This window comes from Lynx canadensis, chromosome B1 (genome assembly GCF_007474595.2).
Source record: "Lynx canadensis isolate LIC74 chromosome B1, mLynCan4.pri.v2, whole genome shotgun sequence".
In the NCBI taxonomy this organism is placed as follows: domain Eukaryota; kingdom Metazoa; phylum Chordata; class Mammalia; order Carnivora; family Felidae; genus Lynx; species Lynx canadensis.
In genome coordinates this window covers 117315839-117336004 of record NC_044306.2, presented here as the reverse complement: position 1 = coordinate 117336004, position 20166 = coordinate 117315839, and the positions used below count along the sequence as shown (strand labels likewise).

The window sequence follows — 20166 nt, the reverse complement described above, 5'->3', positions numbered from 1 at the left end:
GTCATTGGGGCAGGGTTTGAGAAGAGGGATGACTCAAAGGATGTATGTTTTTACGTGCATTTTAGAATGATCGTTGTGTGTTTTCATTTGAACAGTCTTTTAGTACATTATTTTTTACTCTGCAACAGCAGAACAAAGATTGTTTAAAATGGTTTCTAAATGATCTCCCCATGATCAGGCACCACAGGCTGCTAAGTAGTAACAGCCCTCCCTCTCTGGCCTGCACGTGCCCCTGGAAGGGCAGCCTTTGCTATCGTTCTAACGTGCTCGAAGTTGAGCTGGCAAAGATAGAAAACAGCCTGCACGTTTCTTCTACAAAACTCGACTGGAGAGCCAAACATTTCTTTCGGTTGGTTACAAAATAAAAAAATATGCCTTTGCCAACTCTGCGGGAGAAGCAAACTCCCGGAGTTTGCCTTTGCTAATTTGTCCAAGTCGTGCAGTCGTGCTGTGGTTTCACTCACTGCAGACACTGCTCAGCTCCAGCCCCACCAACGTCTCCCGTCTTGGGCTTCTCCGCCCCCGGCGGAAGCTGCTGCTAGCCCCTGCGGTCACCACCTGTTCAGGCGGAACCCGCGAAGCGCGCACCTTCGCCCCGGGTCCTTTCCCTCCCCGGCTCACCCTTCCCTGCGGAGCGCCCTGCGTTCCCTCGCCCAAGCCGGGCTTGCAACTTTCCTCGCAGCCTGGCGCCTGCCCCACTTGGCTGGCCCTCAACAGACGCTGCTTCCCTCAGCGCTCCAGCTCCCGAGCTTTCCGCGGAGGGGCCAAGCGCCCACACCCCCGGCCCCGGCCTGGGAGGGCGGTGAGGAGGGCGCACGCGCCCACCCCCACCCCCCTCCGCCCCTCCCCGCGGGCGGCGCAGCTCCCCCTGCAGCACCTCCCCTCGCGGGGAGGGAGCCAGAGGGGGCTCCGGGCGCCGCGCCGCAGACCTGCTCCGGCTGCTCGCCGCGCCGCTCTCTTCCGACAGCTGCAGCAGTCGCCGCGGCGCCCGCAGCTCCTCCCTGGAGCCGAGGGGACGAGCGCGCCTCTCCTCCGCTCCCAGCACCCCCAACCTGTTCCCCGCGCGCAGCGGTGCATTCGCCTCCCGACATGGATTTCCTCCTGGCTCTGGTGCTCGGCTCCTCGCTCTACCTGCAGGCGGCTGCCGAGTTCGACGTGAGGTGGGTTGGGCCCCGGGGCGCCCTCTTCTCCTCCTTCCAGCGCTAATTTCGCGCGCGCGGTGCTGGGGTTCCCTCTCCCCGCCCGGCTGCGAGGTCAGAGAGGAGTCTACCCGGCCAGAAGTTGGGCCACCGCACGGCGTCGGCAGGAGGAGAGCCGTCGAACCGCTCTCCAGACCGGTGGCTGCCCGAGGCTGGGGAGGATGGTGACCCCTTCGAGTCCCGGAACCCAGCCGCGGCTCCCAGCTCCCGGCTCGGGAATCAGGGCTAGGGAAGGAGGAAGGCTGGAGCCCGGCCCCGGGGCTCGGAGGGCGCGGGCTAGCTCCTAAGCCGAGGTGATGCGCAGGACACCTTTGGTCAGGAAACTCTGGCTCGTGATTTAGATTTCCCTACGACCCTTCCGCGGGGAAACTTCCAGGTGCGCGGGCCAGATCCCGGCCTGAAGCTGTCAGAGCCGCTCACACAAAGGGTAGGGGCGAGGAAGCGATTGGGCTTCCAGGGAGGACCCGTTTGCTTCCGCACTTGGCTTGCTTGCGGGAGGAGGACTCGAAATAAGGACTCAAAGGCGGGGAGCGCTACGTGTGTGTTTGTGTATGTGTACGCACGCACACACCGCTCACGAGACCTCGGGCGAGCCGGGCTGCAGCGTGCTCTGACAGGTTCCAACAACCCCCGGCTCCGTCGCCGCTGTCACTCAGCCGCTCCCCTCGCGGCGGCGCGCGGCGCTCTCTGCCCGCCGCGGGATCCGCTCTGGCGGGTGTGTGTGTTTGTGTCTGTCGGTCAGGAGGGCGTGCTTGGTTATCCCACCTCCTTGCAATTGTAGACCACACCCGCCCCGAACGCCGAGCGCTGCGGCCGGTGCACAAACCAGGCTGGAGCAGCCGGGAGAGATTTTAACCTGGGTCACACCGCCATCCAGTCTTCCTCTTTCAGAGACCCCCCCCCCCCTCCGCCCTAACCCCTCCAGGTAGCCTTCTGAGCAGCCCCAAAGACAGCCGCACCTGTTTTCCTTGTAATCTTGGAACGAATCAATTCCACGATTGATTGGCTTTCTTGTACCTGGAGGGGAACAGGAACCTAGGAGAACCAGTGGAGCGCTTAGAAGAGAGCTACCGCTTGTTTACCACCTGGTTGGAGGAAATAGAAAGTTCGAGGTTATTTTGTGCTTTGTGCTGGCGGGCGTAAGGGGAGATAAAAGAAACGGGAATTGAAAAGATTAGGAGTGTTTAAGAAAATGTGGGTAGCGGCCAGAGGCTGTTTTATTTTATTAAAGCAATTCTTTGCCCACGTGTTGTGCATTTCTGGCACGCACACATTTGCAATAAGAAATACATCACATGGTTTTGCGTTAAGATTTTTAAGGTAGCTTTAAGTTTAAAACAGCCAATTAAAATATTGAGTCTGTGGGAGTAAAAAGTCAGGTGTGAATCTAAAAGAAACGATTTACCAAAGAAGGTGTCAAAGTGGAACCTGGTGGATAAATTCGTATCCTTGAAATTGAATACTTTTAGTCCTTATTTACATTAATGAGGAAGATAACAGGGATTGTTGATGCAGGAAAATTTCAAACCACAGGGACACTTGAGATGTTAGCTACACTTTCAACTCTTCCAGGTTTTATTTAGACTTCTTTTTCTAATACTTCTTTATTTTCTGGGAACATTTTCTGCCAAAGAGTCCTATCTCGAAAAGAGATCTCTTTCATTTGATTCTGAGGACTCCCATCTTTCTGCCCCTTCCCACATCTTCTCCTTTCCAAGGCAGAAAATGTAAGGCAGATTTTTTTTTCTTTCTGCTTTGACATGTCATATTATTTAATACTTTTCAGTTTATGATAAATCAGTCAAAACTGGTTTTCCCCCAAATAACAGGTGTGGGTCTTTGAGGAATCTGTTTTATTTCAAGCTTCAGAAACCACCCTGTGAGTGTCAGCCTTGAGAATTCTTGGTTTTAGCTGATGCTATTTCCATATTACAAAGGATCTTCCCCTCCCTTTCACCGTGCTCCTTGTGTAGTACATATGTTTAACTGTCTGAAATTTGGAACTAGATCACAGCAGAACTATTTTCCTGAGTTTTATCCTTAAATTTCTGCCGGCAGGAGGGAGTTCATAGTAGATTGTTGGGTGTGATTTAAATTCTTTTTTAAAAGTAATACCAGAGGAAATAATTTTTAATTTCAAAAGTATCTTTATTTATTTTGAATCTTTTTGTTTGGTAGGTGGCCCAGGCAAATAGTGTCATCCATTGGCCTGTGTCGTTATGGTGGGAGGATTGACTGCTGCTGGGGCTGGGCCCGCCGGTCCTGGGGACAGTGTCAGCGTGAGTATCCTCTCTGGGAACTTCAGCTCCCTATGGGGTGCAGCTTTCCACCATTATTCATGGCTTCACTCTGCATATCAGTGGGCTCATTACTGAGCAAGACTTGGTGGTGTGGTTCTGACACGGGAATTTTCAGTTCGTGACTCCTTATCTTGCCTCTTTCAACCGGAGCCAGCTGTACGTAGCAAGGGGCCAGCTTTGTCAGTCACAGAAGAGCCACCTATGATGCTTTAGCATTTGTCCCCAGTATCCCCAGCTCCTGTTTTCTCATCAGGCTTTTTCTTTTCTGTGCTCCAGACTCTGAGATGGAGGTAAGATAATGAGTCTAGACTGTATTTACACTAAACAGTCTCTGAACCTTATAGCACTAATATAATCCTTACCATACCTGTTGTGGAAGGTAGCCTATTTGTAAAGCCTTTTTTTTTTTTTTGAAGTTAGATTGTATTGACTATTCTAAATAGACAACCCACTGTAATCAAATAACACCTCTGAAATAGCATAGTTTTTATTTTCTGTAAGTAATCAACATCATGGAATAAGTGCCACATCAGAGTACTAATTTTTTTACCTTTTCCATGGATTTTTTAATAGTAGAAATGAGAACCACATCATGGAAGTTTGAGAAATTGGTTCCCAGCAACTGTATTGGGATCTCAAAATTGTATTCTGTTCCCCTACAAGAAACTCCGCAAATGATCAAGTAAATTTCTGGGCATCTGTCATGTCTGGTGGGATGATGGGAACACAGTTGGATTCCTCATATCCAGTGCTCACGAGAAAGGAGCTTAGAGGAATAGAGAAGTGAAGTGAGGAAGGCTGGAGCCAGACAGGGCAGAGCCCTACAGATGTGTTGGCCATGGGAGGAATAAATTTAAATTCAGGGAAGCTAGGTGTTCCGACAGCTATGTCCATCTTTGAGAATTGTGCATGATATCTGCCCTTAACTTTGCGAAGAAGGAGGGAGAGTAATATTAACAGGTTGACATCTCTGGTTGGAGATGGAAAGGTAAAAGGGGACTAAGGTTTTTCTGTTACCTGCAAGGCACTGGGCTAGACTTTTTGCACTGTTGGGCCATTGCATCTTTTAATTAAGGGAGATGATGGTAACTCCAGTTTCCAGTAAACAAAAGAACTAGGCAAAGCTGCTGTGCCTGACAGGTTAGTTCTTTTTAAGTTTTTAAACATTTATTCATTTTTGAGAGAGCATGAGTGGGTTTGGGTGGGGGGGGGGGAGTGCAGAGAGAGAGGGAGACACAGAATCTGAAGCAGGCTTCAGGCTCTGAGCTGTCAGCACAGAGCCCAACATGGGGCTTGAACTCATGAACCGAGAGATCATGCATGACCTGAGCTGAAGTCGGATGCTTAACAGACTGAGCCACCCAGGCGCCTCTCCACTGGTTAGTTGTTTTTAGGGGAAGATGGTCAAAAAAGAAGAATGGTGCCTGGTGGAATAGTCTTCTGCCCATTATACCACAGTGTCAAGAAGCATTTGCACAGCTGGCGGCCACAGGTGTGGAAATTGAAGACCAATCCGCTTTTGATAATCAAAGGGTGAAGAGAGGATGGGCTCAACACACATACCACACCGTGCCCAAATAAAAAACATGAGTAGTTTCTTTGCGGGAATGGAGGTAATTTCCCCCTTTGCTGCCTTAATTGTCAGGATTATTAAAGTGCTTTGGGGCGTGCAGGGTCCCCCAGCCCTACGGAGGGCAAGGCTGTTCTGGCAGAGTGCCCCGAGCAAAGTGGAGTGCACTGTCCCTGCAGACAGAGTGCCAGAGTGGACAGCCGGCAGAGGCGGAGGAGTCCATGCGCACTCTGCCAGATGTGCTAAAGGAATTCCAAGGAGAAAATTCCTCTGTGTCTTAGAGGTTCATCAACCGTGGAGTTCCCCGGAAAGAGCTTCTAAGAGCTGTTTTGCCTTTTTACATGTAGTTACGTTTTCTCTAGTATACACCAGCTTGGTGATTCTGAATTTAAATGAACGTAAAGACCTTGCACAGTTTCAGTGGCATTACCGAATGTAAACATCCAACATCCGAGGAAGTTCCTAGCAGAGTATTTTTCCCAGCAGAAATGAGCCACCATTTTATTATTTTCTATACCGTCGTTTTGTTTCTAACAGAGTGTAAAGTGGTGAAGTGTAGCATTTGATAGTATTTATCTTTCTTCCTGTTCTTGAGAATCTGCGGAAGCTGCTACAATGACATGAGTCAATTATTGAAATGCTAATGTTATAAAAATGTATAGATCCTGCACAAATCACAGCTTACCTTAACGGAGAATTGGTGGAAGTTTGAGAGGCAGCATAATGGAGGGGAACATGGACTCTGGAGCCAGACTGCCTGGGTTTAAATTTCAATTCCACTGCTTATTAGCTGTGTGACCTTGAGCAAGTGATTCGACCTCTCTGTGTTTGAGTACAACACCTCATAGGACCATACCTGAGGTGTAAATGAGTTATTTGTAAAGCACATAAAACAATTCCTGGCACAGAGTAAATACTATGTATGTGTTCGATGAAAGTAAAGAAGTATAAAGTAATACGGCTATTCAAACAGTTTTGTGGGATGGGACACACCCATGCTATCAGATTCTTTGTTTTCTAGGCATGATAAATGTATTTTTGCATTTATACTGCCAAACTTTAAAAAATGATTCTAAGATTCTCAGTGATACAATAAAATAAAAAGCCTTTAAATTAAAAAGGGCCAGATGGATCTTTACCATTAATATTATAGATGGCAAACTTGTAAAAAACAAAACAAAACAACAACAAAAAAACAAATTCAAAGATGGATGTTTCCTTGTGTAAGTTTTGTTTTTCCAGAATCCCAGATGGTCCAAATGTCTCTTGTCAGCTTAGAGTTCTCCCCATCTTTGTTTTGCTATAAACAGGTGGAGGAATGTGGGGGCCAGAGGTCAGCTCAAAGTAGGAAGAAGAGCACCAAAGAGAGGCTTGCTGGGGACAAACAGAAAGCTCCTGATTAGTTTTTAAAGGAAACTTTTAATTTAAAAGAATTAAATGTTTTTGTCACTACATTTTTTCAAGGAAAAAAATGCCTTGCTGTTCTTTAAACACTTACACTTGTAGGTAATGGATTACCTACAAAACTTCCAGAGAGCTTCTGGGAAATTTACTGTGAAAAATGTTTTTGCCTTTCTGATCCTTCGATAATTTTAGAGTTCTTACCCATGAGGACCGTTCTCCTTTCCTTATCCAAGGTCCCCTGGTTCTTGTGTTTCTGAATGATTCAGTTAGGAATTTTTCTTCAAATTAGCACAGCAAAGCAAAAGGAAACTATTCTTACCTAGACACAGAACCTCCAGATTTATCCCTTAGAAGATGTGTGGAAGTGGGGGGAAGCCATGCCCTCATTATGTTTCTTATCAGCTCTCACGGTCTAGTTCGGTGACCCTTTGGTGTTTAATCCACTTGGTTGAGCATATGTAAGCCATTTTGACTCTATTCATGTGAGTCAAATCTATGTATTTACATAGAACATGCTGCTTTTCATGTTCACTTGCTACTTTCCTTTACATGGGCTTGTTTGGAGAGGCCAGTTGACTTTGCAGGGTGCTAGTGTTGCTCAGCCTCTGCCCCAGGTCACGGCGTCTAGCCACCAAGCCTCCGTCAGGCAGACTTCTCATCCTTCCCGCAGGGACAGAGGAAGGAAGGATGCTACCCACATAGGCAGAGGAGCTGTCTTCCTGCTTCCTGCCCGTGCCACCTGACATTCTATCCCAACGTTCCTGCCTGGCTGTGGAAAGTAAGACCTAGTCCAGAAACAGGCAGATTGTGTTTTCATAGTCCTTTTAGAGGGCATACCCTTGCCTTCTCTCTATCCTTTGATTCTTTGTTTTATATTCTTTTAAAGAAGTTTTTATTTAACTTCCAGTTAGTTAACATACAGTGTAATATTTCAGGTGTACAATATAGTGATTCAACACTTCCATACAGTACCTGGTGCTCATCACGACTGGTGCCCTCTTTAATCCCCATTATCTATGTAACCTATCCCTCCACCTACCTCCGTTCTTGACTCTTAAACAGGTATGTACATACTGAGAATTCAAAACTTGACTTCTAATTGTCTTGGGCTTTATCTTCATCGACTATTGATTGTGACTCTTTATGGTAAAGGGAAATTTTCTTAATCACAACACACTGATAGTTCTATATGTATAGCACACAGTACCTTAATTAGATTTGTCACAAAATACTTGTTTCTTGTTCTGTAATTAATCTATTCCTTTACTTTCCCATCATATTAATGGTATACTTCGTTTTAGTGATTTCAACAATTTCTCCTGACAAGTGGAGATTTCTGTACAAAAGATTTCTCAGGGGCTGTGTATTTTATTTAAAACAACCGCGTATGCTGTGGAACCAGCTCTTAACTGAAAGCACCAGATGGTTTGGGACACCAGAGTGTCTCTGACTTTTATACCTGGTTAGCTAGTTAACTTTTCTCAGCTGCAGTCTTTTTATTTTACAAGTAGATTTCTCAGATGCGTTGCAGCTCTGAACTCCATCTGAGAGCTTCCTTAAGGCAGAAAGAGTGTGGAGGTTCTAAATATTGTATTTCTACGTGGTTGTCTTTTGGTTTACTTTACTTAGACATTTGGTTGTATACGTAACTATGACAGTAGTGTTTCTGTCGAAAGCATTCTTTAGAGGTGTGAAGAAAAATCCAAAATACAAGTTCTGTGTTTCGACAAAGATCGTCAGTTTCTGAGTTCTTTGGCGGTCACTGAGCATTTTGTGGTTTCTGAAGGAAATTACGTGAATTCGGGTGGTTTTGTATCATTTTTCCTTAAAACGAGGCAAAATGCAGATGTTCTGTTATGTTTTTCTGAAGGTTTTTGGAACGATATAAAACCTATACCTAGAGGTTGACTTTATTAGTTCTAAACCTCATTTCCTCCCACCTCCTCCCTGAGGTTAGCAAAGGCTAAAACTGTACAATTTTCCTGGAAAGTGAATTTTTATCAACGTGAATTTTTGAATTCTTATCAACGTTAAATAAATTTATAGGCTAGTGTGACATAGGGACCGAGAAACAGTAATTTATTCTGAAACTATTTTGGAGTTGTCAAATAATTTTGCTGGATAATATATATTACTGGCTAAGGATTGTGGACCACCGGAAAGACTGAAGAGCAAATTGTTAAATTCTTTCTGTACTTCAAATGAAAAGGTTATTAGTTTTAGTAGAGATTTTGATTTAGTCAGTGAAACATTTAGATTTCATATTTCCATTTGTTACTTGTATCTAGATTGAGAAACTTGAAATGGAACGTGATTTATTGATTTTTGTTCCCTATACTGGTTTCCTGTCCTCAGTCACATAATTATATAGATTACACCTTTCTTTGATTATTGAGATTTGAACATTTTTCTTTGAAATAATCAAGAGTGAATGAGAAATACTGGAATTGGCTTTGAAGGTCACACATAGTGCTCCCCCAAAGAGAGGTTATTCCTAGTGAGTGCCTTTCCATGTTTAGTCAACAGCGATAGCAACCTCCATTGAATGTGAGAGATAAACCTTTTTATGCTCATACAGTCATATGTGCAGGAGAAACTGGGAGTCTCAGGTGGGAGCTGTGTTGAAAATGGCCAGCAGGTCCTGGGTCCAGTTTAATGGAGCTGGGCACACTTCACTATTTTAAAGTTGTTAGCGTCCTTCTCTGTTTTGGGGGTGGGTATGCATATTTTTGGTTCTTTGCTTTTGGGTTTTTTGGGGGTTGTTTTGTTTTGTTTTGTTTTTGTGGTAGGAGTAAAAGCAATTCAGTGGGCAATCTTATAACTACTTTTCAGCACGAAACCCGCATCTCCAAATCCTCAGGAAGTGGAGTTTTTAAGATTATTCAACTACCACTTTCCGTGAAAAGGTTATTTAAGAACACCATGTACTTTGAGGAACTTCAAGTGGTCTTGGAATGCAGATTCCAGACTAAAATCAGTGTTGAAGAAGTTTGACCTTTTCAAACAGGTAGTTTTTGAGTATGTAGAGTCTTGAAAGTTAAGTTTCCCAGAAATGACTTTGTTTTTTCATTCTCTTCTGATCTTTATATAATACTTTTAAGATTTACTGATTCCCTAAGATCCCTTCATAGAGTTAATCTGGAAAGGCCTTAACCTTTATGGATTGGAAATGTTAGTGCTTCACAAGCTGGGACATCAGGCCACGTAAAGGGAAGCACTCTCGTCGCTGCACAGTCAGCTGCTTCAGAGTGCATGTACACATCCACACTGGTACCAAGGAGGCACTTCTGGCCCCAGAAACAACACTGTGTTTCTGCTTGAGAACTTGTGGATAAGCTTTGAAAAATACAGGTGTTTTCCTCCCTCATTCCCTGTTACAGCAAATGTAATAGCATTTTTGAAGGGTGCATTTTATCTGTAGAATTCAGGTTGTATGCATTTTGAGTCCTTTGAATCAACTGAATGCTTTTAAAGCGATAATCCAGTGATGTTGAGGGAGTCCATGCAGCATCCCTTGGTGAGTAATGGAAGATATCTATCACAGGGGCTGGGCCTTCATCATGCTGAAGATGAAAGGGAGGGAGAGGAAGGTTCTGACAGCCTAATCCTCATTACTCCCCCTTCCTTCCTCACCACCACACATAGATATTGTCACCCCTTTCCCACCAGTTTGATGCAGGTTAAAATGTTTTCCCCATCAATCTTCTAAAAATATTTATTTTGTCAGAGAAAATGCACTTATTTTTTTTCATATATCCCTCCTCAAGAGCAATGAATATTATCAGCTTTTTGTGTACCTTTCAGAAAGATTTTACATACTTATGGACAAATTCCTATATCTTCTCTACCCCATCTCTTTTGTCCAAATGAAAGGCATACTGTATACATTGTTCTGCACCTTGCTTCTTTCCCTTAACAATATATCTTGGAAAGCTTTCTTTATTATCAGTATATGAAGAGCCTGGTCACTTTTTTTTTAAATGGATTTGTAATACTCTATTACATGGCTGTATCATAATTTATTAATCAGTTTCTTCTTGATGGACATTTGTGTTGATTCTAATCTTTTACTAATATAATTCTAAAATAAGTAACCTTGAATATACAGTGAAGAAATATTGTTTTGGATGTGTCCTAGTATTTTCTACATATGCGTTTGTAGTTTTGACTAATTGATCAAAGGTTTCTTACATGGTAGTTAGTAGGTGATGGAAAAGACTGGATTGCACTGCTGACTTAAGGCTCTGGCAATTCTGTATCCAGAACCTGATATGTTGCTTGATTCTAGGCTACTCTGATCCCTGCTCTTTCCCTCCAAAACCCCTCTGATAAGTCAGTGAAGGACGCTTTGTCCCCCCTTTTCATCTGTTTCTTCTTCACCAGAGGCAACTGTCTGATATTGTGAGGATGGAGTGAGGTTTGTCTGTTTGCCAGGATTTCCACCAGGATTTAAAAGTGACTTTAAAACCATAAAGGTGTAACTTTTCTATTAGTTATTCTAACCTTTATCTTAATTGTAAACTTAAATCATTTTATTTTAAAAATTAAATGCATGCCTAAGTCAAATATTAAAAGACTCGAAGACAGGGAGAGGGTAGTGAAAGTAAGCCTTTCTAACTTCCTTATTTTTCTGACACCTAGTTCCAACCCCCAGGAACTGTTTCTTAGTGACATTTGCAGAGATTTCTAAGCAATTGCAAAATTATCTTTGTTCATAAATTGATAACACAAAATAGGATTATTCTCTATCTTCTTTTCTCATATATTGCATTTTGGAGATCAGTCTTTATCAGTTCATGTAAGCATGACTCATTCTTTTTTTTTTTTTTTAATTTTTTTTTTAACGTTTATTTATTTTTGAGACAGAGAGAGACAGCGCATGAACGGGGGAGGGGCAGAGAGAGAGGGAGACACAGAATCTGAAACAGGCTCCAGGCTCTGAGCGGTCAGCCCAGAGCCCGACGCGGGGCTCGAACTCACGGACTGCGAGATCGTGACCTGAGCCAAAGTCGGACGCTTAACCGACCAAGCCACCCAGGCGCCCCCATGACTCATTCTTTTAAATGGTTGTACAGTTTACCATTATATGGCTGTACCTAATTAACTTAAAAATCCCTATCTATGCACATTTAGGTGATTTTCAGTATTTTGGTTTTATGAAATGTGTTGCAGTCAGTATCTTTACATATGCATCATCACTGTTACATACATTTAGATGTGGGAGAGTTACAGGGACATCCTACTCTTATGTAAGTACAGTAATCGAAGAACTCTCATTTTACTTTTATAAATTATCTGATAAAAATATGTAACTTAAAGGAGATTCAATCATGCATAATATTACACAGTGGAAACCTTCCTTTTAGCCACTTCTTATTTTTGATTCCTTAGAAGAGAGTTTAAAAATAATAGAATTGGTTTCTTTGTTTCTATTTGTTTATGTTCTACCTTGTTTGGGGAAGGATATGAAGATGGCTTCCAGGAATGCATGCAATAGAAAAACAGAATTAACAAGGGCTAGGGGAAGGAAAAAAAGGATACAGTAAAAGATAAGTTGTTGGGAGGAGAGTTATTATTAAAATATAGATATGTAAGACTTGGGTCCTAAATATGTCTTCTAATTTGGCTCTTAGCTTCCGGTAGCCAAAGGAAAAAGAAAAGTGTTATTTTCATACAATTCATGATGTTTGTTACAGGATAATTAGACGAGTTATTTGGGGGAAATTATGGCTTTTCCCACATGTAAACTTTCATGTGGTCCCTCACAGAGCAGTAGTGAATGGTGGAGTGGAAGGGGCCACAGCAACATTTCTGTCCTGAAGGGAGAGGGAGAGGAGGGAGAGCCTGGCGCAGGGCTTGATCTCAGGAACCTGGAGATCAGACAGCTGAACTGCTGAAATCAAGAGGTGGAGTCAGACTCTCAACTGACTGATCCACCCGGGTGCACCTGGTGGTGGTTTTACAAAGCTATTTCCTAGAAGATCCTCTGATCTAAGATGAGGACTTTACTCTAATTTTTTTTTAATGTTTTCATTTATTTTTGAAGGAGAGAGAGGGGGAGACACAGAATCCAAAGCAGGCTCCAGGCTTTGAGCTGTCAGCACAGAGCCCAATGCGGGGCTCAAACCCACAAACTGTGAGATCATGACCTGAGCCAAAGTCAGACGCTCAACCGACTGAGCCACTCAGACGCCCCGAGAACTTTAAAAGCGCAGTTCATGGGAAGTTTAAGAAGCATTATCTACATATTTAGTTTCTGATAGCTCAGTCCAGCCCAGAATAGCGTGATTTGTGAAGTCTTTAGGACTTTTAGGACAATTCCAGGTTAGAAAAGACAGTTTGAAGTTAGGATCTCTCTCAGTGTGCTGAAGTTTGCTGTATTAAAGTCTATTCCATACTGCTTGCTTGTTTGCTGGCTTGCTCTCTCCCCTTCCTTCCTTCCTTCCTTCCTTCTTTCTTTCTTTCTTTCCTTCATTTTTCCTTCCTTCCTTCCTTCCTTCCTTCCTTCCTTCCTTCCTTCCTTCCTTCCTTCCTTCCTTCCTTCCTATTTTAAAGATCAGTCAACAGTTTATAGAGTTGGTATCCAGAGGCATTGTAAATGGAGTGCAGATAGATGTCTTCTATTAACCAGTATAGAGGGGTTCTGCAAATAAGTCAGTGGAAGAATTTTTTTTTTTTTATCAATTTTGTATGAGTTACTTTTGTATTCATTGGATATCAGCACAAAAGCTCATCAACATTTTGCTATGGCTTAATTCATTTCTAAGCAATTATGGGTTGGGATAAAAGATGAGGCACAAACATTGCCTCCAGGCATCATTTATCCTACATGAGCTGTTAAATGAAATAGGGCCAGTGAACCCAGGAACATCAAACTCCTTGACCAGTACTCATTTCCCCAAAGCTCCTGATTGTTGCAGATGTTCAAAGGAACCAAAATGACCCTTAGTTTTTATCCCAGTTTCCCTGGATCTCATGAAGGGCTGCTATAAGTAAGTCACTTAGGCCTGAATAGACTCAAAGCGGAATCTGTGGTAAGTACTCTTCATGTTCCTAACCAGACTCAAACTTGACTACTTTTCACTGGGGTGTGAGGAAGAACTGATTCTCCTGCAGTCCTCAAGCCCCAGGGGACAATGGAGCCTAGAACCCTAGTGCACACAGGTCCTCAGAGAATCTCTCTCTCTCAAAGGAAGATAGCTCAGTGTGTGGCTTAAGAGGGCACCAATCAGTCAGTACCCCATCTCCTCAGGAGAAGCAGAGAAAGGAGCTTTGAATGCCTTTCCTCAGAGGTCAATACCAACCAAGACTCTAACCTGAGAATGGTTACCTGTGTCAGTCAACCTAGAAGGGAGCTAAGAAGTTTACATTGCTCGGGCCAAGACCTTCTCTTTTTTTTAATGGGAACAAGTAAATGATCGGTTCTCAAAAATCATACAATGCAGCCAAAATGATGTGGTTTGAAAACATTTCAAAGTGATATCAGTCACTACAACCATAGAAAAATACCAGTAGCATAGGCCTAATGTGATTGACGGTGCGTCCTTGGGGATCTATCAGGGCAAATTAGTTGCAAAATGTATACCTAGTTACTAAAAATTGATTTGTTACTAACTATAGAGTTCAGTTAAATAATACCAAATTAAAGAAATTTTCCATTTTAACACTCCATAGCTTTTAACTTTTCTGATTTCATCACTTAATTAATAGTAGTGCATAATTAGATAATTATGGTCATAATAGAATTTCTAATAAAATTACTAATAAAGCCAGCATAAAGGAATGCATTAACATTGAAGCCCAGATAGGATAAAGTTTTATTATGTGTGGTAAAAGAGTCACAGATATTTATGTGTTCTTTCAATTTTCTTTCATAGATTTCTTAAGAATTTTAGTATAACTTAGTCTGATGAAACAATGTTAAGTGAACTTGTTACTATGGAGGGGAAATTTATCAATAGGCCAGGCAGTTTCTTAGCTTTAGAATATAGTAGTTGACTTTGGGGAAAAAATTTTTTTTTCTAGTTATATTTTATTAGAAACCCTCATTTTCTGCTGTACATTGATTGAAAGCTGGAGAGATCTCCTTGGTAGGTACTAGGTGTCAGGAGAGAGTCAATTTGCCACTAGTTACTTGCATGTGGATAATCTAGAGTCAGTTAAATTTTATTTTTTTTAAAAGTTCATTTGTTTTTAGAGAGAACACATGCTCCTGTGGCGAGTGCATGCAGGAGACAGACAGAGAGAGAGGGAGAGAGAGTCTGAAGGAGGCTCTGCACTGTCAGGGTCAAGCCCAATGAACCCATGAGATCATTACCTGAGCCGAAGTCAAGAGTTGGATGCCCAACTGACTGAGCCCCCCAGGTGCACCTAGAGTCAATTAAATTTTCAAACTGAACATTTCATTTGGTCAGTACCTTTTTAACCTTTCTGTAGATTAATGATATAAATTCTCCAGAACTGATGTGTTTTCCTAAAGTAGCATCATCAGATCACAAGATTAGGGTTGCCTTTTGTACATATTATTGATTTCTGGTGAAATTTTAGGAAATATGTCATGGTTTAAATTTGCACTGATGTACACAAAGGAAGAAACAATTGGAAATTTCTGGATTTATGCTTACTTTGCCAAAAACAATGTTTCTTTCCCAAAAATCTTTAGCCTTATTTTCTAGAGTTCTTTTCTTAGAGTTCTCAAATTCAGTTTCTAAGAGAGATCCCTAAATGGTCAAAGGTATGTGTTGTGACATTTATGGAAATTACCTCCGTAGACCGACATCCAAATATAAGCTTCCTGCCACCCAAAATATTTTTCTAAAGCCTTTGGTACCTCCTGTTTTATTTCAGTGTTAAAATTTGTAGGTACTTAGTCAAATGTTGGCATGCCCACAAATAGCAAATAGGTAAACACAAATTGTAGCTCTTACCTTATTGTGTTTTTTTTTCTTTTTTAACATTCATGGGTGCTTAGAGTTGATTTTATATACACTTACTATGGTAATAGCTTCTAATGGATAAATCGTCCCATGTTCAATATGGTTACATAAAGATTTCATGGTGTTTCACATAGATAATGGCGGTTTAAGGTCCTTTGTCCCTTGGATTGAGTTTTAAAATCATCGATGAATTAAAAGATTCATCGTATCTTAGTGTCTGTGTACAGTCAAGAACTAAGACATTCCCATGTATAGTTTCTTTTCCCAACTAAGGCAGAAAAAAATTTTTTTGAAACAGTTGGGGGAGTTGGGGGAAAACTATAAAGAAATGATTTGTAGCTTTGTTAAATGTTCTGTTCTCTAATCTTCTGTTGGATTCTGATGAATTCTGTAGCTCTAAGACTTACAAAGTAGTGGGCTGAAAGTTGGGATCATCCAAATTACTCAAAATACACTGTTCATGGGATCTGTTGTCCTGGATATTGATGCTTTAAATGTCCAGTGTTGGATTGTTGTCTATGAATAGAGTTTGCCAGGCTAATATATAAATTTTTTTGACAATGAGAAATGTAGTGTGAAATTTAAGGTTACGTTGTAGAGAAGTTTTTAGATTTACTACTTTTTCTAGCTGCAGATTAGGGTTGAGAGGTAGAAGTGCAGTGTCAGGGAGGACCTTTTCCTTTCATGCATGTACCTGGCACTTGTCACCTGTAAAATGTGCATATGTCATGCTGTGCTCTTTGCTTAAGAGGCTGTGCGACTCCTGTCTGGAGCATGTGGTAATTTTATCAGTCTTAGTCTGGGACATTTCATCATTTGCTTTTCTAAGGTTATGCTTGACCTAGCATTTGTGCATTTTGTAATTAATTTACAGTGAAGTAAACCATACACTAGAAAATAGGCATACATTTGGATAATAGGTGGGCTCAGTTCTTTAGGGTTTCTCATCCCTCATTTTTTTTTTTTTTAATATTCAAAACCTAGGATTGACTTCATATCTGTAAACCTGCGTTTTGCAGGCCAGAAAAACTAATCTCCAAATAGTTTAGTTTCTCTGGATTATGTTGGTCACAATTTCATAAAATCATCGTGTGCTTATTATTTTTAACCATGCCTCATATCACCAAGAGCCCTCAACAAAGTTCATCACAGCAACTCTCAGGTGAAATGAAACAGTGGTTCTTGGGCAGATCACAGGAAAGTTCTAGACTTGTAAACTATGAGTGGCTTGGCTTTGCTGTCAGGTTGCATGTATTTGCTACCGTGGCTGTTTTACAATGGCTGTGGAGAAACAGATTAGCAGGAGAAGATGGGGCAGATATTTCCATACTATGTGCTGCTAATGAATCCTATTTTAGTGCTTCTCACAGTGGTCTTTATATCACAAAAAATACACGTAGGGCATTTATTTTTGGCGGCTTTCACAAAAATTGTGGCGACAGTTGCTTGTGAAAATTTCCTTATGCATCAGTAGAGGCTAGACCCCAGAAACTTCTTGGAAATAGTCTACTCCGGGTTTAACATTGCTTTGACTTAAAATGCAGTTTTGTATAGTTTTCAAAATGCAAATTTTAAAACATGGGCTAAAATCTCATGCTAGAAGTCTTATTTAATGGATATACATATCGATACCATACATTTTACTAATCTATGTGTGTCAAGGCTGACTTACGTAAAGTAGGAGAAATGTGACCCAACTTAAGATATTAGAAGACAAAAGTAAACTATACAGAACTGTTTGGCTGCTTTGTACTAATATAACGAGTTAGAAAGTAATGATGTTTGCTATTCTTTATTGTTTACCTTTATTTAAAATCATTTTATTTTTCTCGATAAATTTGATTATTTACAATTGGCAATTAAAGAGTATTAAAGAAACGGTATCCTTTTATATTTTTTCCTTATAATACATAACCATAGGCATAAACAATTGTCCTTAATATGTGATCCAGAATGTAATTTGCAATTTATGCTTTGATTTATTTTCAGCCTTTTGCTAAAATTGTACCTGATATATTCATTATTCTATTTTAAGAAATGTGTCAACATCAAGATATGGTGAGTTCTTTTAAAGTTAACATCAACAACAATAAGATACAAAACACTAATTTATTATGAACCTGAACAATATGATAAATATCTCTAACAAGCATATATGTATATATAGACACACATATATGTATATGTGTGTCTGTATGTATATATATATGTGTGTGCGTGTGTGTGTGTGTATATTGAGATATATGTATATATATACATATATATATATATATATATGTATGAAAAAAATATGTGCCTTTAAAAATACAGAACAATAATTCTGGATCAATAGTTAAATTATTGTGTCAAATTGGGCTTAGAATATTTTTCATCTGGTATTACCCTAAAAAAGGCTTCATTCACTGAATTTTAATTTATGAAAATAAGTACATAAATCAAAAGTTAAAGCCAATATTTTATGCCTTAAAGAGGGAAGGTATTAATCCACAAAGAAGTAAAAAATCCTCTCTTCCCTTACCTCTAGGACCTCTAGGCTGGTCAAATCCTAACCATTATTAGTATTGTTTCAAGTTTCTTCCATTTACTTTCATTAAACCGGGTTATTTATGTATCTTCAAGTGAAATGGCTGAGCTTTCACGGTAATTCTTGTTGCTATTGACAACCAAAGCAGCCATGCAAGAAGAAAATGCTGTGGAAGGAAAGAAAAAACAAACCTTAATATTTCCTCCCCAAAGTTGGAGAGAGAAGGGAACACAAAATATGTAAGAAACAGGTAAGTAAAGATCTATCCATTTAAAAACTACCAGCCTTGGTTACTAATTGATTCACAGTTCTAATTTTTTTCAGATATTTTGTCCAACACTCATTTAAATAAAAGGATACTGTCTCTTGGGACCAAAAATTAATATTCTGAAAATGAAAAATTGGACTGGAAAGGTACAGTGCCGTGAGCGGTCTGAAATCTTCTGATTTAGATTTTGGACTATGAAAGAATAGCACAACTTCACTTGGTTAATATTTTTGTTACAAAATGTTTTTTAATGACAAAATGGTGACTAAAATATTACTATTTTAAACATGTCCTAGATTTTTTTTTTTTGTTTCAGAAAAGCACTGAAAGTTGAATATGTGTAAGTCTCCGGGAATGTAACAAGTTGCTAAATACCCAAGTCCAGCCTCCTTACAGAGAAAAGATCTGGAATTTCTTTTTTTGGACATTTGTTTTGCAGCTTTCTACGTCTTAAGGCAGAGAATAGCCAGGATAAGGTGCCAGCTCAAAGGTTAGATGAACATATTTCTTGAAATAATTTTGGCTAATCTATGTCTTGAAAGGCATAACCTCTAAATAATAACTTTACAAAGCTATCAATAAAACTTAACCTTAGTTGTGTTTTTGAGTTGCCTTTTTTGGGGAAAACTATATTTTTTAGAGATGTACTTACTCTTCATAATTATGTAAGTTAATTTTATTTCAGTTATTACATTAAACTTTTCCCTTTCAGTTTATAATTCCTTTCTCCTGTCTTATGAATCTAATAAATTGACCTCCATTCTAACTTAAAGGACAGTTTATATTTTTAATACTTAAAGAAGCAAATTTTAAAAAAGTGCACCAAATGAAATTACTAACACCAGCCTATCATTAACCTGAGGGAATTGTATCTCATATCATTAATTCTCCGTGGAAGAATTCAGGTAAGAAATATTTTTATTGTGTAAAATATAAAAGATGTTATAATAGGACTTAGCAGTGTTCATGTTGTTTTGGTACAAAAAAGGTTCCTCATTTAAAATATTTTTGGAAGTGAATAATGTCACTTAACAAATCACCCTTATGACACTTTAGTGGAAGAATCTGGTGCAATAGGTGAAATTCTCTTTAGTGGAATTGGGGCCAAGAAGGCAATGTACTTTAAACTGATAGATAAAAGACACTAGCACATGTCATAGAAAATGTTTTTAAGAGAGGATTTTAATAAAAACATTTTGGGGAAAATTTGATAGTGCTAGAAGTAAAAGTTAAAGGGTTTCTTTGTTCAGGGGGAGTTAAAAATAATCACAGTGTATGTATTTTATAGTTAGTAAGAGTTAATAGGTTTAACTAGCAGAACTACGGCTGAAGTTAAGGAAGCAATGCCAGAGAAAGTGCTGTTGAGCCTTGAACAATAGAGGTTTGAATGCACCGGTACACTTATGCATGGATTTGTTAAAAATACAGTACAGTACGATAAATGTATTCTCCTTACTTTCTTAATAACATTTTATTTTCCCTAGCTTGCTTTATTGTAAGAATACAGTATGTAATATATATAGCATAAAATAGGTGTTAATCAACTGTTTATGTTATCGGTAATGCTTCCAGTCAAAAATAGGCTATCAGTAGTTAAGTTCTTGGGGAGTCCAAAGTTATACACAGAATTTTGAGTGCAAGGCGGTTGGCACCCCTAACCCCTGTGTTGTTTAAGAGTGAACTGTAGAATGTGTCACCAACAGACCTAGGTTCAGGACCTATTCCTGTGACTTACCAGTTATAAGATAATAGACATTTTATTTAACTTTTCTGAGCCACAATTTCCTAATCACTAGATCTACTTTGCAAATTGTCACTGGGTATGGGTGCCTCATGCAGCACAATTCTTGATAAATGTTTGCTGTTATTAGTGTGTGGTCAATATGTAGAACATATAGAGTGTAATAATATATAACTATATATGGAATACTTTGAACACCTTAGTGTTTGACTAGGGTCCTTCCT

General features: G+C 40.3%; 1 protein-coding gene across 4 annotated transcripts in view; it reads left to right on the top strand.

Moving 5' to 3' along the window:
* Positions 1-931: 931 nt before the first annotated feature.
* Positions 932-20166, top strand: part of NPNT (nephronectin) — an 83206-nt gene continuing 63971 nt past the window's right edge. Inside the window, exons 1-3 of one of the 4 annotated variants that reach the window (XM_030313318.1) lie at positions 987-1160; positions 3378-3478; positions 18641-18691. In XM_030313318.1, coding sequence (XP_030169178.1) covers positions 1090-1160; positions 3378-3478; positions 18641-18691 — 223 coding nt within the window. In that variant the 5' untranslated portion in view covers positions 987-1089. Of the gene's footprint in view, positions 1161-3377; positions 3479-18640; positions 18692-20166 lie in introns of all 4 variants that reach the window. The other 3 variants (XM_030313320.1, XM_030313321.2, XM_030313319.1) reach the window with 3 other exon arrangements.